A 27,413-nucleotide genomic window follows, 5' to 3' on the forward strand; every position below is an offset into this window, starting at 1 on the left:
TAAATGTTTAGTGGTAAAGATTTAATCGAATGTATAATACACTTTGGACTATTTTCTGCTTCTTAATGTCTACTTAGTTCATTCTACTTTACTCTACATTAAAACTAAATAATCAATAGTAAGAAATTCATAACTGTAATAACACGTGGAGGTTATCTAAAAAGAGTTCTTTTGATTACCTAAAATGTAATCATACTTGCAGTAGTAGTTTTAAAACTTTACAAACTGATGATATAAAATTAGTGGGTTCAAAGAGTTTAAATACATCTTGTAGGAGTTTACAAATAAAGATTTTTATAATACTAGAAAATTTATTTTTGTATATTTGGTATCAAACCTACATCCTACCTACTTAGCAATAACTGTAAAACCAAACTACCTTGGTGTAATAGGCTATAGTAAGTTTGGGAAGAAATAAACATTGATATGTAGAATATTACCTCATCATTTGATTCGTAATATGCCATGTTTGCTAGGTCAATGATTCTTTCTCACAATTCTGACTCAGAACATCCCAGATCATCGATGTGTATCATTGCGGTTTGTCGAATTGATACGCCTACTTATTTTGTAGTGTATTTTATCCGTCAGGTAAGCTATTGTCTTGCTAGAGTTAAATATGAATAAATTAAACTAATAAAACTACTTCGTTTCAACAGTGTTTCAGGGTCATTGTTTACGACATGTTTACTAAAATTAAAATAAATAAATACATAAATTAAAAATCAGGTAACACCATGCATACTTGTGCAAATAATAAGATTGTATGGTTCAGCCTAAATGCTCCATTTTGTATGTTATGTATGTAATTTGTTTCATAATATGCTCTAAGGAAAAAATCATTACTAGAGATAAGTAGGTAATTTTATTTCACTTAGGTACTAAATTTTAATAATTAAAATTTCTTTTCAAAAAGATTTTAATAGGTAGTCTAAAATTATCAATTATCAACAACCACCATCACCTTCAAAAATAAATTTCTCTACCTGTATTTGTTCTAGAAACCAGTATACCTTGCCTGCATTAGAATAAACAAACTTTTAATACAAAATTCGGCCCTTTTACGTTATTTCACTACCACTACTTTTTTATTGCAATTCCGTTTATCACTACCAGACTTTTTTGATAACCGCAAGTTTGGCTGGTTAGGTTAGAATAGTTTCATTTTATAACTGATATATTCATAGACTAGGCTAACTGTTAAAAATATCGGAATTGCAATAAAAAAGTAGTGCTAGAGAACTGAAGGAAAAGAACCGAAAATTAAAACACTTTATTAAATCTAGTGTTCGCTAATAAAAAAAAAAAAAAAAAAAAAAAAAAAAAAAAAACTTGGGATAGCCTATACATTTAGCCGTGTAATATTTGTGTTTATCTTGTCTAGTGCCCATACTAAAAAATATTTAAAATTTTATGAGTAAGTATGGTAAGAAAGTTAAATATTAAAATTTGTTATTTGTGAAATAAATAGCTTAACAATTCTGTAATTTTAGCCTACCCTAAACTTTCTCGAATGTAAGTATATTATTTTTTTTATCTCCACTCAATTATTAACAGAAAGGTTGAACCAATGGAAATGATTAACATTGTAAACTTATGGGGTTTTCATTTACTTCAAATGTGAAAATATGAAATTACTACTACTAAGCTCAGTATACTCGCTTGGCATATGTGAGAATACTCAGGAACTGATTGAACTGACACCATTGTATGAGTTACTAAATTTTATTTAATTATTTAGTCTAATGTATGTAACCCTTTAAAACACATTATATATATATATATATATGATGATCAATAAACCAAATTACGTATTAACCAAAGGAATTAAACATTTTTGGGGCCCCAGTATTAAAAGAGAATTAAACACATATATAAGTTTGAAAGTGATAGATATAATATAATTCTTAAACGACTCAATCTTATTTAATTAAACCCTTTTACATAAAAATTATAGGTATTCATAAAATGTTATTAATCTACATCTTTGCCATTTGGCCAAAGTCCAGTTCACAAAACTTAAAACACAATGCTAATATGAAATTCTGAAATTAACACACTTTACAAACAAAGAATATTTACATTAGCAACCTACCAAAAATACACGTTTGAAAATAATATATAAAATGAGAACTAACTTATATAAAATACATTATTTTACAGGTTTAACCTTTAAGGCTATATTGTTGTTGTTTTTATTCAGCATGAAATTATTTATTCATAAGTATTTATGATTTATATAATCGATTTATTTGGGTTTTTATTTTGATTTTTAGTTAGGTTTAATTTGAATGAATTGTAGTTATTTAACTTGGGCCCTTTTTTATAATTTTATTTTATCTTCTTTCTTCTAAATTTTAGTCCTGGAAGTTATAATTGAATTTTGGAACATACCGATGAGATGATCTTGAGGGTAGAAGATTCCCCGTGTCGTGGACGTCCAGGCCTCCCCTTGTCTCCGTTGGCGGATGACTCGGTGGTTGATCCTGGTCCTCGATGGCGGATGACGACCCCCTGGAACCTCTTCTCTCGGCGTGGGCTGAGTTGGTGAAGTAGTTTGGCCTAGGACGTATTCAGGTGGCAGATTTTACCAATCCTGATATAATTTGGGGCCTGCTCGATCCGACCCCGTCCTAAGCCTCGCAAATCTTCTTCCAGACTGATGCCATCTTGCTCCTCCTGTCCCTTCCTTTTTCCAGATTTCCCATCATTCTAATTAACCCCGCCTACAGTGTCCAATCATAGTTGATCCCTTTGGTGCTCAATGCTGTGATTGGCTGCCACTTCGATCAGCAGTTCACTGTAGACGTCAGGCTGTGCGTACATTGCCCGGGACCTTGAATATGATACTTGTAGACTCGTCGGTGCCATTCTACATGTCTCTTTGTATTAGAAAATTGTAATATTTGATTTACTTCGGATTTATATAATTGTTTTAAATGGGCCTAATACGAATTTTAAAAATATGAAGCATGAATGAAATATTAGAATTCAATTAAAATATACATATGTTTACACTCCCCTGCTCGGGAAAATTTTTCGTCCCCGAAAAATAATCTTTAGTGCCCCAGTTACTCGAAGGTGTCTTCGCATCGTCCATTGGATTGTGCTACTGTGCGGTGTCAGCCTGTTGTGTGTAGTCGCTTGTTGCAGCACTTGTTTACATTATTTGAATTTTAATGGATTAAATAAGAGTGATATATTCCATGATTAAAATTACGATCGAGAGGAAATCCTATCAGTACTCATTGTATAAACTTGTGTTAATAAGTAGATCAAGTTTGTTGGTTGATAATTTCCATTTTCTTAATACGAGTAGATGTTACTTAAAAGCTTGGTGTAAATTGACATATTAATTAATTGTATTTGTGTATTGAACAGCTTTCCATTTGTATGTTTGATTGTTTATATCTGTAATTAATCATTCTTTCTGTTTATACCCTATTAAATGTCATGAAGCATCTAGACTGCGCGCTTAGACTAGATATCTTCGCAAGATGTAATAGTCATAAAATTATTTTGAATTTGATAGTATCTTTAGTTCGAATATAAATTGGGGAATGTTTTTGATCTGAATATAATTTCATATAGAAGTGGTGATGTTAGTTTTGTACTCGGAAAAGATACAATCTCACAATGTTTGAATGAGATTGCGTACAAAGGCAATGCACCTAGATGCTGAGTCTGCTTGATATCATCTTTCTGCTGGAGTCATGAAGCTGCTGTCTTTGTCGTCCAAGCTTGAGAACTGTGCGAGATGTTTGTTCCGTGTCGTGTGTGAAGCTATGTGCGTTATTTGATTTCTTATTGTTTGTGCCTCTGTTCTCGTGTTTCTTGCTGTGTTGTTTCTTGTGTATCAATTGGATATTCACACGATGGGTAGGCTATTGTTATTCTCGTTTATGCTGATCGTTTTATAATTGCTATGAGTTGATAAATGTATTCCTCTCGTAATGTCACGTATTTTATTTATAAATTCTTGTACAGTATCTTCTGTTTATGACTTAATTAAACATTTTTATTTGTGTCGTTATTAAATATGACGCTGTGAATTATAATACTCTTCAGAATTTAATGCAAATTAAATAATATTTTCCTTTCTCTCCCAACATGATGATTATTTACAAGCTTAATAAAGATGCTAGTGAGGGTTAAACGTTAATAATTTGTATTTATCTTCTTTGAAACGGCTTAATATTTTGTACATGTACCGGCTCTTCACACAATCTACCTCTTTTTTAGCGAATTTCCCATATAGGGAATAAGCTATTACCGTAGTACTGATGGTAAGACCTGGACGCGGGACCAATTTTTTTTTCGTTTTGAGGTCCCTAGAGGCCAAAAACACCATCCGTTCAAATTCATATATATATATATATATATTTATATATTTATATATATATATATATATATGTGTCCGTCAGCACGATAACTCGAGCAAAAATGATCCGATTTGGATGAAATTTGGTACAAACGTGTAAACGTACGTTTATTAGAACGAGTTCGCGATCCAGCATGATCGGACCATGGGAACGGGGGGTTTTATGGGGTAAAAATAGGTTTTTCCTATTTTTGACCCAAAAAACATAAAATTTAGCAATTTCTTTCCAAACCATTTTGTAGAGCTTAAAAAAACAAATAATTCAGTATATTGAAGCGTTATTATGCGCCTAATAGTTACGGAGAAAATTCCAAAAAATTGTAAATTTAAAATTCCCATGTTATTCTTATGGAGAATAAGTAAACTGTTGTAGTTTGCTTGTTTGTGAACATATTTTGATCAAATTTGGAAAATGTTTTTATTTCTCACTACCTATTCACATTTTACAAAAAAAAAAGTTTTACCCTCCCTGATGCAGCAAACCTAAGTACTTGTTAAACTAATTCTATTTAAATCAAGAATAAATGTTATATTTTTAAGTAGACATTTCAGTGTAAATCCAATCAGTCAAATGGAAATTCGCTTAGTCTGCAGGTTTGCTGCGGCGGGGGTATTCTAGAGCTACCATGTAGGTCAAATCATTTATTTTCCCGGTAATGTGATATGGCCCCTTGAAACAGTTTTGAAATTTGCTATATTTCTTTGTGTGATCAGTAGGATATTTAATTAATATCTCATCCCCTGGCTGTAAGTCTAAATCCCTTTTATTTTGATCAAAGAACGATTTTTGCCTATTTTGGGCTTTTTCTAAGATTTTGGGAACCTCTGTCCTAATTTTGTGAATTAGTTTGATTTCTTTTACGATGTCCGTGTCTTGATCTTCGTGTGTATAGATGTAATCAGATGGATGTCTAGCTTCTCGTGCAAAATATAAGTAAAAGGGCGTGTAACCTGTGCTCTTGTTTATTGTAGTATTATAGGCAAATGTAACATACTTCAAAATGTCGGACCAATTGTGTGGATTTTCCTCAATGTAGTGGGAAATTGCTGTTTTAATTACTAAATTGGCTCTTTCGGTTAAACCTTGAACTCGTTGTGCATAGGGCGGGCTAGCTTTTTGCTCTATCCCTAAACTTTGTAACAACTGTTTAAGAACTTGTCCCATGAAGTGTGTTCCCTGGTCGTGGGTTATGATTTTTGGCACACCATATAAACAAAACAGATCTAGCAGTACTTTAGCCACGGTTTTGCAATCCGCGGCTCGTGTTGCACGCGTGTAAACCATTCTAGTGGTAGGGTCTGTGATGATTAAAATGTATTTGTATCCATGACTTTGCGTTATTGGCCCTAAAAAGTCTATAATAATCCTTTCAAATGGTGTTATTGGAGGTATTTGGGGATTTAATTTACCATATTGCTTATTCGTGGGAGATCGCCTTAACTGACATTGTTCACATGTTTTAGTGTAGTGTTCAATGTCTTGGTTCATGTTAGGCCAATAATAACGAGATTTTATTTTCTTTGCAGTTTTAAAATTTGAAAAATGTCCTCCTGAGAAAATGTTATCATGAAAAGTTTTCAATATGTCGTTAACCTTCTCCTGGGGTATTGCTAATAAATGTTCAGTGTTACTTCCGTTAAAATGCTTGTAATACAATATGTTATCTCGCTCTACATACTTCCTGGATTCATGTCTTATTTTCTTGGGAACTGAATCTGGTGATATTTTAGCTAACTTAATTTGTTTTAAATACGGATCTTTTGCTTGAAGTTCTTCAAAGTTTTCGGTTTTAATTTCCTGTGTATTTAAAGTTAGTTCAATTAATCCCTGATCTATTATTTCCTCGGGTGGGTTTCTTGAAAGACTGTCTGCTAATAAATTTGAAGTTCCTTGTTTATATTTTACAATAATGTCGTAATCGACCAAAGAAAGAGCTAAACGATTTAGGCGTGAAGAAGTGTTCTTGAAATTCTTGTAATGTATGAGTGCTTGACAGTCGGTGAAAACTGTAGTTTGTCTACCTAAAGTGAATTCTCTCCAGTAGTTAACCGCATAACTTAGAGCTAGCATTTCTCTCTCCGCGTTAGTGTACCTCTTCTCAGTGTCAGTGTATTTTCTGGATAGATATGCAATAGGATGCATTGTATTATTTTCAGGGTTAATTTGTAGCATGCAAGCACCAAGTGCAAATAATGAGCTGTCAACAAATATTACTGTTTCCCAATCTTCCCTAAAATGTGAAAGGATTGGTGGATTTGTTAAAATTTGTTTGATTTCATTGAAAGCTTTTTCGCAATCATCTTTCCATTCAAAAGGCAAATTTTGATTTGATTGTTTTATTAGTTCTGTTAGGGGTAACGTTATTTGAGCATAGTTCTTAATATGTTTCCTAAAGAATGATGACGCTCCTAGAAATTGACGTACGCGTCTTATGCAGTCTGGCCTTTTAAATTCCTGGATGGCTTTAACCGTAGATTCTTGCGGTAAAATTCCTTCTTTAGACACGGTATATCCTAATATGTCTACCTTTTCAAATAAAAACTTGCATTTTTGTGTATTAAGCTTTAAATTTGCCTTATGTAAAATTTCTAAAATAGTTGCTAAATTCTCTATTTCTTGATTGAAAGTTGCCCCATAAACTATCACATCATCTATATATGCTATAACTTTGTTGTACAAGTGTTTGTTTAATAATGCCAGTAATGCCTTACTGAATAAAGCTGTGGAAACTTTAAGTCCCATTGTTAATCTTTTATATCTTAAAAGCCTGTCTTGAGTTTTTATAGCAAGTAAATTTCGATCCTCTTCTCTTACTAACAATTGATGAAAGGCTCCTTTGAGATCTAATTTTGTGAATGTGTTGGCTTTGTTTAGACAATTTAAGACTAGATTGACCGATGGAGTTGGGTATACGCAGTTCTTTAATATGTTATTAACTTTACGCATATCTCCTACAAGTCTTGGTGATTTATCTTTATTTCTTGTAATAAATACGGGTGAAGAGTTTTCACAGTAGTCGGGACACTCCTCTAAAATGTCTGCTTTTAGTAGTTGGCCCAAAAGTTGGTTAAGTTCCTGTCTTTCTTGAGTACTTTGTTTATATGGGGGTGAGTTTACCGCTTTGTAATTTGGAACTGTTTCTAAAGCTACTGGTGGCAAATTAGCTGGTTCTAAATCTTCAATTTTTGTAGTGAACATTGTCTTATAATTTTGTAATAAGTCTATTACTTTATTGTGCTGTTCTACCGTGAGATGGGGTGATATGTTAAACTGTATACCATCTTTATCAAATAATTGCCGTTTATTGGGATCCGTTTGGGATTCATGTCTTATTTTAGCACTCGTAATGTTAGTATTTGTTTCCTCAGTGAGGTAGCCAAGTAGAGTGTTTGCATTAATGTGTTTGGGAAAGTTTGATGCATTGTATAGGTTTATATAGCTATTACCATCATTATCTTTATCAATTAAGTATGCGTGACATTTCTTTTTTTCCTTTAAAGATTTTTCCGACTCAAAATATGTTTTGTCATTTATTTCAACATTTAATTTAATTTTCCTATGTTGATGAGGTGCAATCACCATATCCTCTTCAGTTCTTATGTCAGTAATTTTACTTTTAGGGACTATTGCATTAGTGTTAATAGATTCAATTTGAATTCACCACTGTTTTTGCATTTTTATTCTGTGCTTATATCCACCTAAGTTCATGATGATTTCTTTGGTGTCAAAGTTTAGTTCAACTCGGTTTTTATTTAGGAATTTATTACCTAAGATTATTTCACTGTTGGTATCAGGTGTTACATAAAATTTGTCTCTGATAATTATGTTGTCTATCTCTAACGCAATCTCTGTTGTCCCTATAATATTTATAGGAGAGTCGTTTGCTGAAACTACAGTTGGTAGCTTTTCGGTCTCAATTTTATTTCCCGTTAACAAGTTAGAGTTTATCAAATTTATATTTGAGCCTGTGTCTACAATACAGTTAATTACTTTGTTAGGATTTTGGATTAACCTAGCATTAAGTGTTAACACTGCTAGTCTCTTATCTTCCGTCTGTTGTATCTTAAAAAGAGTATCATGTAGTTCTCTTCTCCCTAAATTCTCCTTTTTCCTTGGCTTGTGTATCCTTCCGTCTGAGACTAGGGAAATATCACAGCTATGGATCATGTGTTTGGTTTCTTGTTCATTTAGCTCTATGCAAATGTTCTTCTTATCTTCTTCTATTAGCTCTTTTTCTTCAACTTTCCTGTCTTCCTGCTCTTCTCTTGAAGTCAGTTCTTCTTCTCCATTCCTTTCTTCATTAGTCTTCTGCTCATGGGGTTTTCTAGGTTTTGGTGAAGAGAAACCATTACTATGGTCTCGTATCTTCCTTGTCTGATATTTACAAAAGTTTGTATTATGTACAGTTACTCTGGAAAATCTATAGTTATTTTCCTGTCCCGTAGGTTGAGTAAAACATCTACGTTTATACTGTTTCCTATATCTAGCTTCATTTAAGGTGGGAAATTCACTATCATAATTGGTTATATACAACTGTTTGTGTGTGTTACTGTGTGTGGGTTTTATGCTAAACGGCTGGGGAGGTTGCCTTGTGTAGTTAGTATAAGGAACTCCCCATTTTACGCGTTTTTTGGCCTATTGTGGGTGGGATTTAGTCTAAAACATTGTTCTCTGCTGTGATTAGTCATTCTACAGTGGTCGCAGTACCTAGTTGTTGTAGGTGAACTGTTATTTCTATCGTTGTGGTTCCTGTATCTGCAGTCCTGGGTTTTGTGGTTGTTTCTTTTGCAGATATTGCAGTATACATTATCTCTTCTCATGTATGAAGATGATGGTTGATGTGTCCCGTAGTTGTAGTAGTGTGGCGCTGGCTGTCTATGACCGGAGGTAGTCGGTGAACTCCGTGAACTCTGGAACAGCTGATTTGCTCCTCTGTGTACGTTGTGTTGCGGATTCCACTCTGCAGGCGTTCCATATTGTTGTCTAGGTCTGTAGATCGCTGAACTTCTGAAGCTGTGTCCTCTTCCATTGTTGTTGGGGAAAGATCTTTGTTGTTGCTGCATTTGTGGATAAAAGTCTGGTTGTATTTGTCTTTGTGGTGTTCCTGCCATAGTCATGTTGGATACTATTTGAGTTAAGGACCTAATCTCTTCTTGTAAATTGTTTATTTGTTCCCTACTGTCAGTGTCCCCTCGAATTAATCCCTCTCTTTCTGCTCTATTGTACTTTTCCCTATTAACTAATTTGATTTGAAGTTGTAGTTCAATTTTTCTTAAGCTTTGTTCTAGTTGTTCTAATGTTTCACACGTTTCGGACAAAACCCTGTCACAAAATTCAGGTCGTAGACCTTGTATAATGTATTGACCTATCCGTTTCTCTGACATTTCGGGGTCATGACGTTTACATAGTGTTAGTACTTCTAAGTAATACGTCAGCACCGGCTGATCCTGCCCTTGTACTTTTTTATCCAAAATGTTTTGCAGTGTTTGTGCTTGCGCAACGGGTGTAAATGTACTTATAAAGGTGTTTTTAAGTTCATCCCAACTATTAATTAGTCTCCCTTTCATGTAGTGTTGGTACCAAGTGAGTGCAGTTCCCGCTAAGTGGGCTGGGAATAAATTTAATTTTGACGTTTCCTGCCAATTGTTTGATTGAGCTGCGATTTCGTATTTGTCTATGAAATCGCTGGGATTTTCCGTGACTAGACCGTGGTATGTACCAGCAGAAATTAATGGTAAATTTTCTTTGGGTTGAGTCATGTTGTTTGCTAAAGGTGGCTGATTTACGTAACAAACCGTATTGTTTAAGGGTTGTGGTAAATGTACGTTTAAAGGTGTGCCGGCTAATTGGATCTCTCCTAAGTCCTCTGATGCTATGTCAATGTCCTCGTAATTTTCGTCCTCCTCACTGTCACTAGCTGGTGTGTCATACAAGTTTTCCCTATCACTGATGAATTTGTGAATGCGATTCAATAAAGGGTGTTTTAACAGTTCAGCTTCCGAAAGACATCTTTTACTTAAAAGTTTCTTCAAAATAAACTTTTTCTCTTCAGACCAATTATTTTTTACAAAAGCTTTAAGGTCAGCTACAATGGGTCTCAATTCCGCTACAAGGTCCTCATCCCTATATTTTATGTTAAACTTTGACAAAATAATCTGTAATTGCTCCTTTTTAACCCTATATATGTCTGGGGGTAGATCAACTTCTGTTAATGGCATTTCATTTTTTATGTTTAAAAAAATTGTTAACAGAGTATGTTATTTATGATTAGTTACTTGACTGCAATTTAATTAAAACTAAATGTGTATTTTTTTTGTCACTACTGTATTTATATTTTTTATACTATTTACGGTTTGTGTAAATTGCCTATTAGATCGTTTAAAGTTCCCTAAGGTATTTTATGTGTTGAACCACTATAACCTGACAAAGTCTTAACTTAATCTAAGCATATAAACGGTTTTGTCGCATTGCTAATTCAAAAATCAATGCTATGCTATTGTGCAATTGTCTCTCTCTTAAAACATATTAATCATACAACACTTATTTTATCATGCATAAGTCATCTGTGCCAGTCCAATCATTGTTGATAATTAAATCAAATTGGCAGCCTCCACCATGTAAACTTATGGGGTTTTCATTTACTTCAAATGTGAAAATATGAAATTACTACTACTAAGCTCAGTATACTCGCTTGGCATATGTGAGAATACTCAGGAACTGATTGAACTGACACCATTGTATGAGTTACTAAATTTTATTTAATTATTTAGTCTAATGTATGTAACCCTTTAAAACACATTATATATATATATATATATATATATGATGATCAATAAACCAAATTACGTATTAACCAAAGGAATTAAACATTTTTGGGGCCCCAGTATTAAAAGAGAATTAAACACATATATAAGTTTGAAAGTGATAGATATAATATAATTCTTAAACGACTCAATCTTATTTAATTAAACCCTTTTACATAAAAATTATAGGTATTCATAAAATGTTATTAATCTACATCTTTGCCATTTGGCCAAAGTCCAGTTCACAAAACTTAAAACACAATGCTAATATGAAATTCTGAAATTAACACACTTTACAAACAAAGAATATTTACATTAGCAACCTACCAAAAATACACGTTTGAAAATAATATATAAAATGAGAACTAACTTATATAAAATACATTATTTTACAGGTTTAACCTTTAAGGCTATATTGTTGTTGTTTTTATTCAGCATGAAATTATTTATTCATAAGTATTTATGATTTATATAATCGATTTATTTAGGTTTTTATTTTGATTTTTAGTTAGGTTTAATTTGAATGAATTGTAGTTATTAAACTTAGGCCCTTTTTTTATAATTTTATTTTATCTTCTTTCTTCTAAATTTTAGTCCTGGAAGTTATAATTGAATTTTGGAACATACCGATGAGATGATCTTGAGGGTAGAAGATTCCCCGTGTCGTGGACGTCCAGGCCTCCCCTTGTCTCCGTTGGCGGATGACTCGGTGGTTGATCCTGGTCCTCGATGGCGGATGACGACCCCCTGGAACCTCTTCTCTCGGCGTGGGCTGAGTTGGTGAAGTAGTTTGGCCTAGGACGTATTCAGGTGGCAGATTTTACCAATCCTGATATAATTTGGGGCCTGCTCGATCCGACCCCGTCCTAAGCCTCGCAAATCTTCTTCCAGACTGATGCCATCTTGCTCCTCCTGTCCCTTCCTTTTTCCAGATTTCCCATCATTCTAATTAACCCCGCCTACAGTGTCCAATCATAGTTGATCCCTTTGGTGCTCAATGCTGTGATTGGCTGCCACTTCGATCAGCAGTTCACTGTAGACGTCAGGCTGTGCGTACATTGCCCGGGACCTTGAATATGATACTTGTAGACTCGTCGGTGCCATTCTACATGTCTCTTTGTATTAGAAAATTGTAATATTTGATTTACTTCGGATTTATATAATTGTTTTAAATGGGCCTAATACGAATTTTAAAAATATGAAGCATGAATGAAATTTTAGAATTTAATTAAAATATACATATGTTTACAACATCAATATCAAATTAATATTAAATTCTGATTGTGGAATCCTTAAGGAGATTTGGGTTTTCATTGATTCTTCTTTACTTCTTAGAATATTGTTGAACAATGAATTCGTTTAAAGCCAATAGGTTGTTCTCTTGTGTATTTCTTTAAATTGTAAAGTGATTTTCTGGTGATTTTAATTCACAAGGACTGAATCCTGCATAGAAGGATTGAAGATGATTCTAACTATTTAAATTTTCATTAAAACACAAACAAGATGATGAACATATATTACTAGTAGGCCAACGTTGTAAAAACGCCTCAAACAACAGATATTGCAGGAGTGTTGCCAATTATTATTTTAAAAAAGATTCCATAAGATCGTGCATATACAAATTATTTAGTTTCCTACTCTAAATGATGAGAGAACCTTATTGAAAAAAAAGTTTTTATCTTAATGTCAACCAAACGCTTAAGTAAAACCTTTTTGACCTATTTTGCAAAGACCAAACAATAGAAACAAGATGAGAATAATATTGATGTTACGATACAAATATATACAACTGTACAACATACAGCAATTTACTAAAATAGCATAGGTTTTAAAATGGAAAACAATAGTATAATTTATATACACATTGGGAAAAATGTTGAATGATTATATCAAGACACCTTTAAAATTTTTAGTTAGAAATCTTTTTACTTGGTACTCCAATTTGCAAACAATAAATAATTACGTTTTTTTGTGTTTGGCTTAAATAGCACCACTATTATAGTGTACAACATTATAAAGTAATGCTGTGGTAAATGGTAAATATATTGTCGTTTTGTAGGGATCAACCCTAAGCCAGAAAATGTCTCCAATGATACATCACTGTTTAAACTAGACGTCTAGAAATGTGGGACGAAATGTTTAAAAAAAAAGTACCACAAATTATTTAGACTATATTTCTTACTATATTCACTGACTCAAAAAAATAAGTTATTTCACAATTGATTAACTATCATAAAAATCGAAATGTAATTGTTTGAAAGTGCATACGAGGTAAGAGTTTAAAGTGAAAGTTTTGTCAAAGTCAAGACATTGTTAAACCATAGAAATCATAACTGAGATTAGGTTTTTAAAGTATTAGATGGACATTTTGTTCGAAACATCTATAAAGTTTACCTAACTAATATAGAAATCAGTCGTGAAGTTCAAATTTAATAGTACAAAGGACAAATTGTATTTTAAACAACATTATGAACTTAAGTGAGTACGCCTAAAGGTTGTTCAAAAATTAATACAACTGTTTTAGGGGATAAAGAAGATACAATCATATGCGAAATAAATGTTAACTACGAGAAACCCATTGTTTGCCAAAACAAAACGGATGAATTTTTTTAAGCATAACTGTGCCATACAAACTTGTGCAACGAATGTAGACTTATCAATGTTTTGTGCTTGTTTTAATTTATTTGGTGACGAAACCACCCGGCCGGCTAAAACTTTACACCACATATTAGCTAAGGATGGCGTTGTATCGCCAATACATGCGTCGAACGTATTAAAAATAACTAATCCGACAGGTTAATACATGTAAGTAATAAGTTATCAGTTGCAGACTAGAAGTTTTGTTTTAAAAAATTAAATAATAAAAATCGTAACCGTCTAAACCCATTTAAACATGAATTACAGTCCTTAGGTCCTAGGTGTATTGGGGACCAGCTGGTCTAGTTTAGATCGTGGGACTTCGGTCCACGAGGCACTGGGTTCAAAACCTACCGATCACAAGTGGATATAATCTATGTGATAATGCCACAACCAACTAGACCTAGTCCTAAAGTAATGTGGTAGATGGTCTACCGTCCTGGGATTTAAAGGTAAACATTTAATACATCGAAAAACATAATTTCCCAAAAACATTTTCTGTTTTCAAACCAGACCGTTACAACAAAGGCTCAGCACTGACGTGCAGACGTCGGCGGATAGAAAAACAAATGAGGAGACAAGTAACACAAAATCAATCGCACATCACCAGAGAAAAGTACCCGTTCGCATGTCATGCACACTACAAAACAGTTCCGTTTTTATGAAATCCGCCTGCGCTAGTAAACCGAGGGGTTTGTGGGCCCACTCAAGGCGCCATCGACCAGAGAGCGTATCACAAAGCGGATATATGGGTGGTTTTTTACTGAGTGTTGGTCCGACAGTCACGCAGTCTTGTTGATGTAGTGAGTAGAAGAGGGTCTCTGGGCTCCACGCCCTAGGGTGGGGCTCCAGGAGATGGGAGATGATGACCCACGCTGGGAGTGTGGGAGGTAAGTGGAGTGCGAGATGAGTAGAGGTAGATGTGGGATGTGAGTGGAGTGGGGAAGTGCGTTAAGTGGAGAGTACGAGCGAGGTGTAGAGATGTAATGCACATACCTGTTGGTGTTGAGTGAAGGTGGGGACTTGGAAATCAAGTAAGTGGAGTGGGAAATGAGTAGAGTAGATACCTAGGAGTTGAGTGAGTGGAAGTAGTAGAGTGGAGAGTACGAGAGATGCGATGGAGAGATGTAACACATACCTTGGTCACAAGCTAGGGCGGGAGTTCCAGGAGATGGAAAGTATAAGTGAGGAGAGTGGAGTGGGAGAAGACGAGTGTGCATTTAAGAGTACAAGAAAGTGGCAGAGTGTAGAGATGCTATAGACAGACCATGGTCAATAGCAAGAATCCCAGGAGAAGGAAATTCATCAAAATTGGTTCTGAAAGGGTTCCAGGTAAGTAGGGGGAGGTGTCTGGAGTGGATTTCTTTGAGTAGACTATAAGAGAGTGGATTGGGGAATTGACTATAGTAAGGACCTGTGTGAGTGTCAAGTGATGACGAGGAGGGGAGTTGACAATCCTCGCCTTGGCTTGCTTTAAGGGCTCTGCCTTCATTCCTCTACGGTGTAGTTGCTTATACATACATAAAGTATGGACCCCTTAGATCATTCACCCATAAAATGATAAATCCAGGAACTACATGTTTTTGCTTTTTTAAATTTCTTCTCCAAAGGAGGTGGTGTGGTTTTTGTCAAAATTGTCGAGTTTTCAGCTTTAGGTGGTGATATTTGACCTGTGTGTGTATTTGCACAGAGCTGCAGAACACCGGTGTGTGGGTACTAATCCATGGTATCTCCAGGGGGGGGGGAGTTCATTTTTTATGCGGATTTCCCTATAAACAACGGGAAATTGTATTTTCACAAAAGAGATCGAACAATTTAGATTAAAATTGAATTTTACAGTCCTTTTAGCTCTAAACAAACTGCAACCCCCCATTGCTGTAAAAATTAAAAATATATGCCCTTATGATTTCACAATAAATTATCATACTTACTTTCAGGGTAAGGGTTGTTGAAAGGCTAATGGGAGAAAATATGTGTCAGAAGTTGATACAGTTCACAAACAAATGCAATGTAGTAATCAAGGACTGATTACCGTTACTCGTTAAAAATGTCGTGTTAAAGACATATCAAAAGTAACTTCGCCAAAATAAAACAGTTTAATTCCAACTTTATTTTAAACGGACGTGGTGAGGATAATTTTCCGGCAACGCAGGTAGTTTGCGACAATACAGGGGAGACAATCAAAGGCGTTTAACGTAGCAATTACCCATGATGCCCTGCGGCGCCGGCGGCGCGTTGGCGGGTGATAAATCTTGGTGGTCGTTGGCGGAGGGTAAAAAGCGATAGCAATTTTGCGTTACGGTGGTGCAGTGATGAATATGAAAGGGATGAAAAATATTACTCCGACCACGATGTAAGTATGAAATTAGTCTCGATTCGGGTTACGTTCTAATTTACAGCTGGTTGGTACCTCACTTAAGGGTAAACTGATTAATAATTTTAAAATGATAATGTATCTTTTTATTAATTGATATTTTTGTTTAATTCTTTGGAGTCATTTGTTGATTTTCATAGCTTACCCATGCTACTACAAATTTAATTTAACTTTGTGATTTGCAAATAATTTTACCGTTCAGCTATGTGTAAACGAATAGCCAACCTGACACACTTTCAGAAATTCAGCGCGTACCATGTAAAATAATCAGAGAACAGGGACTTTGATTGCTTACTTATAAACTTTGCTGGTTAGATTAAAAAAGAAGTTTTGGTATCATTAAAGAGAAATTTCACTGGAGTACTAAATTATTTTATATGTTTTAAATACATTAAAAAATACCTTGCTTGGCTATATATCATACACTTCTAATTTTATAAATATCTTCCCCTAAAGAAACAGTTTATTAATAATTGTAAAGCAATTACCTCTCTCCTAATGAGGCAATACAATATAGTTGAACTTGGTGACAAAAGGCCAACTAAAGATTAGCATACTTGGTGCTCCGGTTTCAAATAATGTTGTCATTGTTAAATAAATAAATAAATATTTAGTCTGGAAAAATACTACATAGTAGGGAGGAATTACACGAAAACATAGCACTTTACCAAAAAAATACAACAAAAATAAAATATTTCCCAAGGGACTTACAACAGTCACTCCAAACTTTAAACAGTCGAATAATAAACATCCAATGTTTTGTAACTTTTATAAGGAAAGTTAGGTATTTGTTTGGGTTGGTGAGTACCTATACAGCATACATTACAGTATTTGGAACCAATTTGCCCGCCTTGACTCTAGCCTAATGCACAATTTGCTTCAGTTACACAACATAAATAATAAATATCACAAAATTTATACACTATAATATTGCATATAATTAAGTTAAGGTAATTGGGTGCGAGCTGGTCTAGTGGTTAGAGCGCGGGAATTTAGTCCCCGAGGTCCCAGGTTCAAATCCCGCCAATCACCATGGATTTTATCCATGTCATAATGCCGCAACCTCTAGGTCTAGTCTGAATTAATTTAAACAACGATTCCAGGCCTAGAGTCCTAGTGCCTAGAAGAGGACAAAGTCCTAAAACAACCTCAGTCTAGTAGGGGTTCAGCTCACTAGACTGGAAAACGACGAACGAACAAATGAGTCCTTGGATGTGAATATAGGACATAAAAATAAATGTTATAGTAAAAAATATATTTATTTTCCTAGATCAAGGGGGTAGGTAGTAAAACGTATAAAAATAGTCTAAATAATCCAAAATAGTATTCTCCTTGCCACACTAACCCTGAGGTCTTTTCACAACTTACGCATTTTAAAAGGGAAATTACTCTAGTATGGCTTTTGTACACATGTACATGCATGCACTGTAACAACAACGTGAACACTTATATTGCTAATAGCACATTTACTTTAGGGTGTCTTAATATGTGGATGAGCCTCGATAGCAAACCACCATTGATAGTCATTTTCAAACTCCCTTAATTTTTCCCTTAATCAAATGTTTTTGCACATCTCTATAGAAAGTCTATCTTGTTAAAAGTTCCAATTTAATAATCTTCATGAGATATTTGCTATCGAGATTTTACTTCATGTTTGTGCAGCCAAATGCATTGGGATAAAAAAGCTAATGTATTTACTTTTCAGAAAATATCCACTTGCTGTTTCCCACAAAGATAAAAATTATTCGTTAACTTTTGACACTGAAGAGGCTGACTTTCAAGTATTTTCCTCAACAAGATAGGGATAACAAGGAACAAAGGGCATTGTATGGTTGCTGTAGAGATTAAACCTGCCTTGGTCTCTGAGATAAACACAAACACTCGTCCTAACTCCAGCCTAGAAGTTGAATCTCTAATGTGAAGTTTTCAGCTTTGTAATGCAGTATTCTTGTTAGTATAAATTTAAAATCCTTCTTTACCTTCCAAAGTATTTGAATGTATTTGACAACTCAATGCGTTTGAACGAATGTGTATCTTTGTGGTAACTTAAGATTACCCTGGGGTCAGTTTTACTCAAAATTAGTTTTAGTGAATTTCCTATTTTGTGTTTGTATGTCCGTTTGCACGATAACTGGAGTAACAATCATTCGATTTTGGTACAATTTGGTGAAACGTGTAAAACTACAATTTATTCGGACGTGTTTACGAACCACATGATCGGACTATGGGAACACGGTTGTAGTCGGTAAAAATTGAGGTTTACAGTTTTCTACACCAAAAATAAAAAATATTATGCAATTTCTTCCAAAATGTTATGTAAAGCTGGATGGGGAATTCAGCTTATTGAATCATTGTTATACAACTAAAGGCTTTGCTGAAAACGCAAAAAAAACTTTACATTTTGAATTGGCACATTCTTTTATTAGAGAAAAGAAAACTGTTTTAATTTGCTTGTTTGTGAATATATTTTATTTGGATTTTGTAAAACTTATTGATTCTCAGGGAAAATATTTATCGTAATTGCAAAGAACAAGCATTGGCCACAGTAAACATATCATCTATATGGACGAGTTATATCAAGGGTTTCATACGATTTTTTGGTATTACTTTTTTATTTTATACTAATTTTTTTACACCACTACAGTTCCTGGAGACAAAAATTCGATAGTTGACCACAGGTTGTGCAAGATTAAAACTTATAAAATAATGGAGGTGGAATGTTGTTTTAAACTCAAAAACTGAATGCAACTTAGTAACTACTGTATTATAACTACCCGGTCATTCTTTACTTCGTAGAGGTGTATCCATTGTAAACCGTACGGTTATCAAGATGGATTATTTTTAATTAAGTACTGTAATTAACCAATTAATACAAAATTAATTTGCATTATAAAAACACACACGGTGGTTCATTTTAGATTCCACATTGAATTACCGAACCGATTTCTTCCCTTATGTGTTTCATCCAATAAAACTGTCGTGACGAAAATATTACCGTCACTCCGAATATTTCTGAAGGCAAACATGTGACGTGGCCATGCGATCGGAGACTTAAATCTCGAGAAAAGTGGCGAATGTGTCACCTGTGAGGCCAAGTCATGCAACAGTGTGACTCAGGCAGTTGGTAATATTTCAGCGTTCTGATCGGTCAAATATTGCCTCTGGAGGAAACAGATTAACTAAGCAACTCTTAGACATATTCTGTAAGTTTTCATATAATAGTTGTACTAACAAGCAATGCTCGCGCTGTAGTGAAAGAATTAGCTGTATTATGATTTCATAGCAACATAATAAATCGTTTTTAGAGTTTCGTGGTCTTTTCGAATAGGGGAACGTAGCTGATGTACTGGTTAGAACAATGGGATTGTTAATTTGGAAACCACAACCACAAATTATCTACGCTTTGGGGCCAACCTTCAACAGTAGTCCACATTATATCGAAAATATATACTAGGTAGCTTAGGTTATGGTCCAACACATTGCTATGTATTAATTTCCTAATTCAATACGATGAAAATACAGATCGCAGTTTTAACCAGTAAGATTTAGCATAACCACTAATCGATTTATCATTCTTGTAAATAAATTGCAAACAAATTTAAGGCATCGATTTATGTCGTGTGTTGCTTACCACTTTTCAATAAGATGAATGAATAACTCCTTTTCACTAATAACGATCTAATTGTAACCATTCCTTTCCCATATAACCAAAACACAAAGGAATCTGCCAGATATACACAAAAAACTCAAAAATAAACGTTAATAAAATTCGATAGATCCAACCCAAGCTCAAATAAGTCGTCCCAGTTGTTTTCTGGTTAACCAGCCCACTGTTGTTATGTTTAAACCCTATTAATTGACCATCAATCTTGTGTTTTGTTCCAGTTTCAGCCAGCCCAGAGTCAGGTCCAGACTGGAGCGACTGATGGGCACGAGTGTGGTCCGTATCACGGATCGAAATTACATGCAGAAACTACAGACTCGTATACGAGAGGACCACGAGGAGAGTGTCAGGAAGAGAATCCACGATAGAGAGGTACCTGCATTTTTATTTATTTATTTATTGTTTGTAATGAACATAACTAAGTGCACGCTCATTCTTCCCGTATAAGCTATTCAAATTCTTAAATTCTGTAGACATCCCGGGGATCGATGCTAAAAACCAAGCTGCGCACGCATATGTATTGTTTCCATGCGTTCCTAGGTAAATATTAAGAAACGTTTGATAAATTTTGGAAGAAAATAATCAAAGAGTTTCAAAATAACTTTACATACGAGTTTAGACAGTTTTGAGTTAACTCATTGGCGTAGAGAAATGATTTTGGTATAATTATCTTTCATAAATCACGGGGTTTATACATTTTTCATTGAAATAGGAAAAATACAGCTTTCACGAGTAAGCATAGTTACAATTATAATTAAATTTTACATTAAAATAAGGTGATGCACTTCTTTGACACTTTTATGTACCATATTAATTAGATTTAAGGAATATTTCTAGCTCTTGGTTTACTTTCATAGGTTTGTCAAGAAAACTATCAATTTCCTTCGAGAACATTTCTACAAGAGGTTAACCCTAGAGTACTCCGCGAAATACTTTAATTGATTGTGACATGAAACAACAATATACCTAAGTAGACATTTAAATCACATTCCCAGCAAAAGTCATACTGGACCCATGTAGATATTAGGGAGAATTTAAATAAACAATTTGTAGAAAAGGGATAAACGAATTGATCCTCAAAGGGCGATTTATTGTGACGGGGAAGGTCAAAAACTGGTCGTTTTGGAAATTACATTTTAGTTAGCGATCTACATTAAGGGTGAATTTATTTTTAACAAAACATTTAAGTAATTTTAAACATAAACACAATGAATGTCAGATAACTGTTACCTACTTGTTGATACTTCTAAGGGTTTAGTTACGTCAATATTCCCAAACTAAACTAATCGTGGGAGAGAGACAAAGTAAATCGGTTTACTTTGACACCAACTATGACGTCACCGATATCTTTAAGCGTGGGGGAGGTTGGGAAAGGGGATGAAACAGTTCTGCCAACACGTCATTCGATTAAATTGACACTTCAGTTGTATCATGTCTTCATCTTGTTAATATGACTACTATCATTTTTCTGGCTATAATTTTTCAAGATGTTAGTGAAGTCATTCTATTAGTGAAATAAATGTCGGTTTAAAATTTAATCTACGAAGTAACTTACTTCATACACAAAAGTACTTTCTAGGACAAATAAGTAAATGTATTGATATCATTGAAAAAAAAAGTAAATTGACTAAATAGCAGGAGCGTACAGCGAGTCAGCTGTTATCTACCCATGTTTTACAAAACAAAGGACGTTAGTGAACTTGACATGTTTGATAAAGGTCCTGTGTTCTGAGTAAGCTCCCTACACCAGGTAAAGCCTGGAATCCAAGAACGCCCTGGTCAATAACTCACAACACGTGGAAAATATAAAAGGTTTTTCGAAGCAATATTAGTAAAGTATACCATACGTATGTTACATTTACATTGTAATTGTAATACTGCATTTTAATAATGAGCAAACTATATGGATTTTATGTTTTTTATTCCAAATGTTGATAGAATCAAAACCAATAGACATAATACGAAAAGATAAATCTATCATAGGATTGTGGGAACTTGAAAATATTTAGGAAAGCAATTAATTCATTATGAACTATATTCTCAACAGATTATGTTTAGATCGTTTAATGACTTAATTTCTAGAATTGATCATTATTGTGCGATTTAAATTTGCAATTAAAAACCGTCCTTTATTTAAAAAAAAATTCAAACTATTTCCCCAGTATTATTTTTTAGTTGAGAGCACAAAATGTGCAACATTTCACAACGGTAGTGATTTTTCAGAACACCAGTTTTCCTTCTCAATATAACCTCATTTAAATATGACCCTCTACCCATAAAGATAGACAGGAAAAATCGAGCCAATCGCTTTAGGAGCTTCAAGGTATGCCTGCAACAAGCACAAGGGTTATGGCAGACAGACATGCATAGGAATCTGATTTGCTTTTATTTATTTTCGTCTAAACTTTTCATAAATAATCCTAAAATACCCCTCAAATCCCCCTCCTCATCCTTCCTCAAATATTTCACGGTAGAGTTTAATTAAAACCCAACTGTACGAGAATGTAATAATTCTTTAAGGACGTTTAAGAAGTAATTAAATGTGCCTAGTATCGAAGTCAAATAATTTACCACATCTTTTAGTGTTAATATTGTAACGGATTGATTAAATATTGACACTTCTTAATTTCTTCATAGATATTGTCAGAGGGCTTTGCTCTAGGATTTCATAGGATTGTTCACGAATCAATAGATTTTAATATAAATTTAATTAAATAGTTCTTGGCTTTTGCCGTCAATGTCACCACGAAACACCCAGACAAGAATAGAGGTGGTCCATGGCTGGACAACTATGTGTCATCTTTCGGGGCCAATAGTTTTAAAAGCTTTCAATGCTGACATTGGAGGGATGAAATTGTTACGAATTCCTCATTTGAAAACAGAGTTCTTGCTTATGAAGTCATTGTATTATGTATTTAGAAAGATGTTCTACGATTCGGACGTTTAGTCGAAAACACCCACAATCTATCAGAAACACTGTCAGTTCCATTTCATAACAATAACTTATCCCAGGTTTCAGGTTCCCAAACATTCAACAATTCGTAACCAAAATACCCATCCAAACAGTTATGAAGACGTTCTATGATTGGATTACAAAAAGATTCAATCATGCCACCTAGCCTACTTATTTAAGTGTAGATTTCGAAAGTTTAATCACATATTGTCCTGTTAGGTCGGAGAGGTAGAACGAGAGAAACATCTGATTCTGGAAGGTAAGATGGCGGTGGAGGAGGCGCCGGAAGAACTTGCCAATCATCCTGTCTTCAAGATCACCCAGATGACCAACAAGATCCTGGAAGAACGACGACTACAGGTACTTCTATGTAAGGCACATGAATAGTGCAACAGCTCGATATAAGAAAGATTGCACCTTGTTTAAGGTAGAATACAAATTATACTTATGGGTTTTTCTGTTATAGCTCAGGATTTAAAAAGTATTATTGTGTATGATTGTGATTAACACGACATTTACTTGGGGTTTTCTTTTTTCAACACATTTTAATATGTAATATTTTTTAGGATACTTACTAAAGAACGGCGTTACAACAAAACCTATTTTATGAATTGATTATTGAGTTCTAGAAAACAAATATCATTAGAATATATAAATAAAACGACGGTGTATTTAAATCAGCTAGAGGTCTTACTATTAAGGAATGAGAAGTTATTATTCGAAATAAAATATATACATATTATGTTCGGTTAACGTAATTTTAATATACAGTATTCCATTTACAAACAGTTGTATTCTAAGTTGTTTTTGCCAACACACAACAAATTAAGTAAGTGTGCGATATAATATTCCAATAGTTTTAACAGACGAAAATTAATCATTTTTGTAATCTTAAAGAAATACAATGTCCTCTTAGTTCATATTTACCTCCTAGTGTATATCCTTCTCCATCCCCATCCTATCCACTAGAGACCTCTCCAACCCTCCTTCGCCTTCTAAACGACCTTCTGATCCTTCAACTTATGTAGATGCTACGTTACGTAATAAGGATCTTAACAGTGTGTTTTTAATTTTCAGTTATTAAAATGTAAACTCTAACAATATACATTATATTTCAGGCGGAAGCTAAGAGCATGAACAAGCTAATGAAGAAGCTGAAAAACTACGAACTTTCACTCCCAGAGAAGAAGGAGGAGGAAGAGACTGAGGTTGAGAAATGCATAGAGCTCGATGAAGAGGAGATAGCAAGGGCGAAGAAACTGCAGGAGATAGAAGAGAATATATCAGCTGGGGCGTTGTTCACACAGGAGGACTACGACAGGATAAAGTACGAGAACCCTCTGGTCAAACAGCTGAGGGATGTGGAGGTGAGAATGCCTCAACCTTTTTGGTTCATAGTCGAAAAGGAGGAAGACTGGTACAGAACGGAATGGAAACCAGTTGACTTGGTGATTTGGAGTTGAGGCACAACTAAGATGATTTATGATAGGAAAATGTAAGTAAATAATGGGCTAGAATTTTGAGGTATGAATGGACTAAGGTAATATATCATAAGAAGATCAGAGGGTGTAGAAAAAGACCATGGATATTAGTAGGTATAGGGATGTGGACTGTGAATGTTAGGATGTGATAACTAAGGTGATGAATGAAGACATTTTGAAGAAAAGGTCCTGTGCATTGTAGTTGAGGCACATGAGTTAGCTGGAGACGTAGTATTACTATTCAACCAGGAAATATTTTCTTCATGATAAAGATTATATTTTAATGACATATATTACTTACTTTTATAATTTAAAATAGGCATAGCAAGAACTATAGCAGAATTGGAAAAAATTGAGACACACAGAAAAGTGTTCTTGCACTTTTTAATGATGATGAGGTTTATCAAAAATTGTGAAAATTGTATTGAAAAATCCAACAAACAGTGCTGCTCTGTCGTTTAATTATAGGCTTATATTACCATATACAGCTTCTTACATACATATACTGCGTAATTTTTATGATTCAGCTACTTTTTCTTGTTTTCTGATGTTTCAGCAGTCTGTGGATGAACTGTACAAGTTGGCTGACCAGATTGTTGGACCGATAGAGGCCAAGAAGCGCTGACATGCGGCTCTCGGGGAACTTCCACCCCTTCCTGCTCCTCCTCCCCTCCCACCATCTGAAGAAGACCTCTCCAACCCTCCTTCACCTTCTAAACAACCTTCTGATCCTTCAACAAAAGTAGATGAAACGTGACATAATCATTCCACCCCTTCCTGCAACGTACCCCCTCCCACCATCTGAAGAAGACCTCTCGAACCCTCCTTCACCTTCTAAACAACCTTCTGATCCTTCAACAAAAGTAGATGAAACGTGACATAATCATTCAACCCCTTCCTGCAACGTACCCCCTCCCATCCACTGAAGACGACCTCTCCAACCCTCCTTCACCTTCTAAACAACCCTATGATCCTTCAACAAAAGTAGATGAAACGTGACATAATCATTCAAACCCTTCCTGCAACGTACCCCCTCCCATGCACTGAAGACGACCTCTCCAACCCTCCTTCACCTTCTAAACAACCTTCTGATCCTTCAAACAAAAGTAGATGAAACGTGACATAATCATTCAACCCCTTCCTGCAACGTACCCCCTCCCATCCACTGAAGACAACCTCTCCAACCCTCCTTCACCTTCTAAACAACCCTATGATCCTTCAACAAACGTAAATGAAACGTGACATAATCATTCCACCCCTTCCTGCAACGTACCCCCTCCCATCCACTGAAGACGACCTCTCCAACCCTCCTTCACCTTCTAAACAACCCTATGATCCTTCAACACACGTAGATGAAACGTGACATAATCATTCCATCCCTTCCTGCTCCTCCAACCGTCTCAATCACTGAATGTGACCCCTTCAATCCTCCTTCACCTTCTAAACAACTCTCTGATCCTTCAACAAACGTAGATGAAACGTGACATCATCATTCCACTCCTTTCTGCTCCTCCACCCCTCCCAATCACTGAAGGCGACCCCTTCAATCCTCCTTCACCTTCTAAACAACCTTCTGATCCTTAAACAAAAGTAGATGCTACATAAGAATGCCAATCTAGTTTCTAAATAGGAAAGTAGACGTACAGAAAATAGATACCTTACGTTAATTGTATAGTGTCTATATTTTTTATAGAAGCTCTTAGCCAGTGTTGTTAAAAGGTTTTGAATAGTTGAACGATATTGGATAGACTTTGTCTTATTCCACAGGGATAAAATATATCTAAGCTTAATTTGTAAGTACTTAAAACACTTGAACACGAATATTTGAACACTTATCATTATTTATTTGACAAACTAGATTAGTGTTAGTATTTATTTTTGAACAACTCAAACATTAATTATTATTTATGTATGACACTATAAATTTGTATGAAGCTTAATTTGTAATTCTTCAAACACTTAGGCACGAATATTTGAACACCATCATTATTTATTTGACAAATTGGAGTAGTGTTAGTATATATTTGAACAACTCAAATATATTCAATTATTTATGGCACTATACATTTTCTTAAAACTGTTCACTGTTTCGTAATCGATATGACTTTTGTTGGCGATTAATGGACTGAATACTGTTTGTGAGTAAAAATAACAGTCCTTAATCAGCATAAATTTGGAAAAAACTAACCAGGAATAGCCAATGTGGCTTCGAGGCAATGAAAGTGAACTATAATAATAATTTTGGTTGTAGTGCAATTATAACTGTAGACAACGAGTTTTATAACTAGCCATATCAGTTACATTTATGATCTTTCTTTATTACGTAATCTGTGTAAAAATTACTGTTAAAACAACAATGCAGGATCTAAAATGATCTTAATTACAAACACGTAAAAGGTAAACATTAAGTTACATGAAGTGTAATAACATCAGAAATCAGAAGGTAGTTTGTCTCTTGCACGCCATCTCGTTACATTTACAGTGCCATAAAATTTTCTACATGCGTTTTATGGTTATTGACAATGTCACAACCGTAAAAATATTCTGTACTGTATCACGTTAGAAAACACAGGTCCAAGAAACAAAACATAAGATTAAATATGAATGATCAAATTCACTTTTTGGCAGTATTATTATGCAATGCATATTGAATAAACAATGTAATTATAGATTTAAACTACTAACATTATTTACACATTCTGTATGAGTTTTATTTTAAAATTTTTGTTTAAAAAACGTGCATGAATACTCGTACAATGAAATTGAGCAACAAAGCATAACTAGATGTTTGTTAGGAAACAATTAAGTACACTCATTAGGTATCGTTAACTACTCCTAATACATTTTTAAAACGAAAGATATAATTTTTTTCGAAAACCTATTTTTATATGATTTAAACGAATTTGTACGAAACCATACTACCGGAATAGTGGGGGAGCTACGTATATCGAAACTGCAAATTGTGATAAGAAAACCCCTTTTGGTAAGAATGTAGGTTATGGTCCGACAACAAAAATAAGATGGGGAGGCATTTCCTAAAGTTGTTATAATCTAAAATGGCGGCCATTTTTCAAAATGGCTGCCCGTATTTTGTGTTATCTTAGTTATTCACTAATAAA

At 34.4% G+C, this 27,413-nt stretch overlaps 1 protein-coding gene across 2 annotated transcripts; it reads left to right on the forward strand.

The window, feature by feature from the left end:
• The first annotated feature begins 14,603 nt into the window (after positions 1-14,603).
• On the forward strand, positions 14,604-27,177 carry LOC129001878 (uncharacterized). Of its 2 annotated transcripts, none has more exons than XM_054429334.1 (5): positions 14,604-14,712; positions 20,082-20,232; positions 23,033-23,173; positions 23,932-24,180; positions 24,851-27,177. In XM_054429334.1, the coding sequence occupies exons 1-5, from the start codon at positions 14,678-14,680 to the stop codon at positions 24,917-24,919; spliced, it is 645 nt and encodes a 214-aa protein (XP_054285309.1). In that variant the 5' UTR covers positions 14,604-14,677; the 3' UTR covers positions 24,920-27,177. The 2 variants fall into 2 exon arrangements, with proteins under 2 accessions (XP_054285309.1, XP_054285310.1); XM_054429335.1 differs by having other exon boundaries at positions 24,854-27,177.
• The last annotated feature ends 236 nt before the right edge of the window (positions 27,178-27,413 follow it).

The sequence above is a fragment of the Macrosteles quadrilineatus genome, unplaced genomic scaffold, assembly GCF_028750875.1.
Source record: "Macrosteles quadrilineatus isolate MER2022 unplaced genomic scaffold, UCM_ALF_1.0 Scaffold_8__2_contigs__length_117827958, whole genome shotgun sequence".
Classification (NCBI taxonomy): Eukaryota; Metazoa; Arthropoda; class Insecta; order Hemiptera; family Cicadellidae; genus Macrosteles; species Macrosteles quadrilineatus.

Bases quoted from the DNA above. Each gene is read 5' to 3' on its own strand.
- LOC129001878 (XM_054429334.1), top strand. From the start codon at position 14,678: ATGGGAGATGATGACCCACGCTGGGAGTGTGGGAG. The intron at 14,713-20,081 runs GTAAGTGGAGTG...GTTTTGTTCCAG, and splicing joins CCACGCTGGGAGTGTGGGAG to TTTCAGCCAGCCCAGAGTCA. The intron at 24,181-24,850 runs GTGAGAATGCCT...CTGATGTTTCAG, and splicing joins AACAGCTGAGGGATGTGGAG to CAGTCTGTGGATGAACTGTA.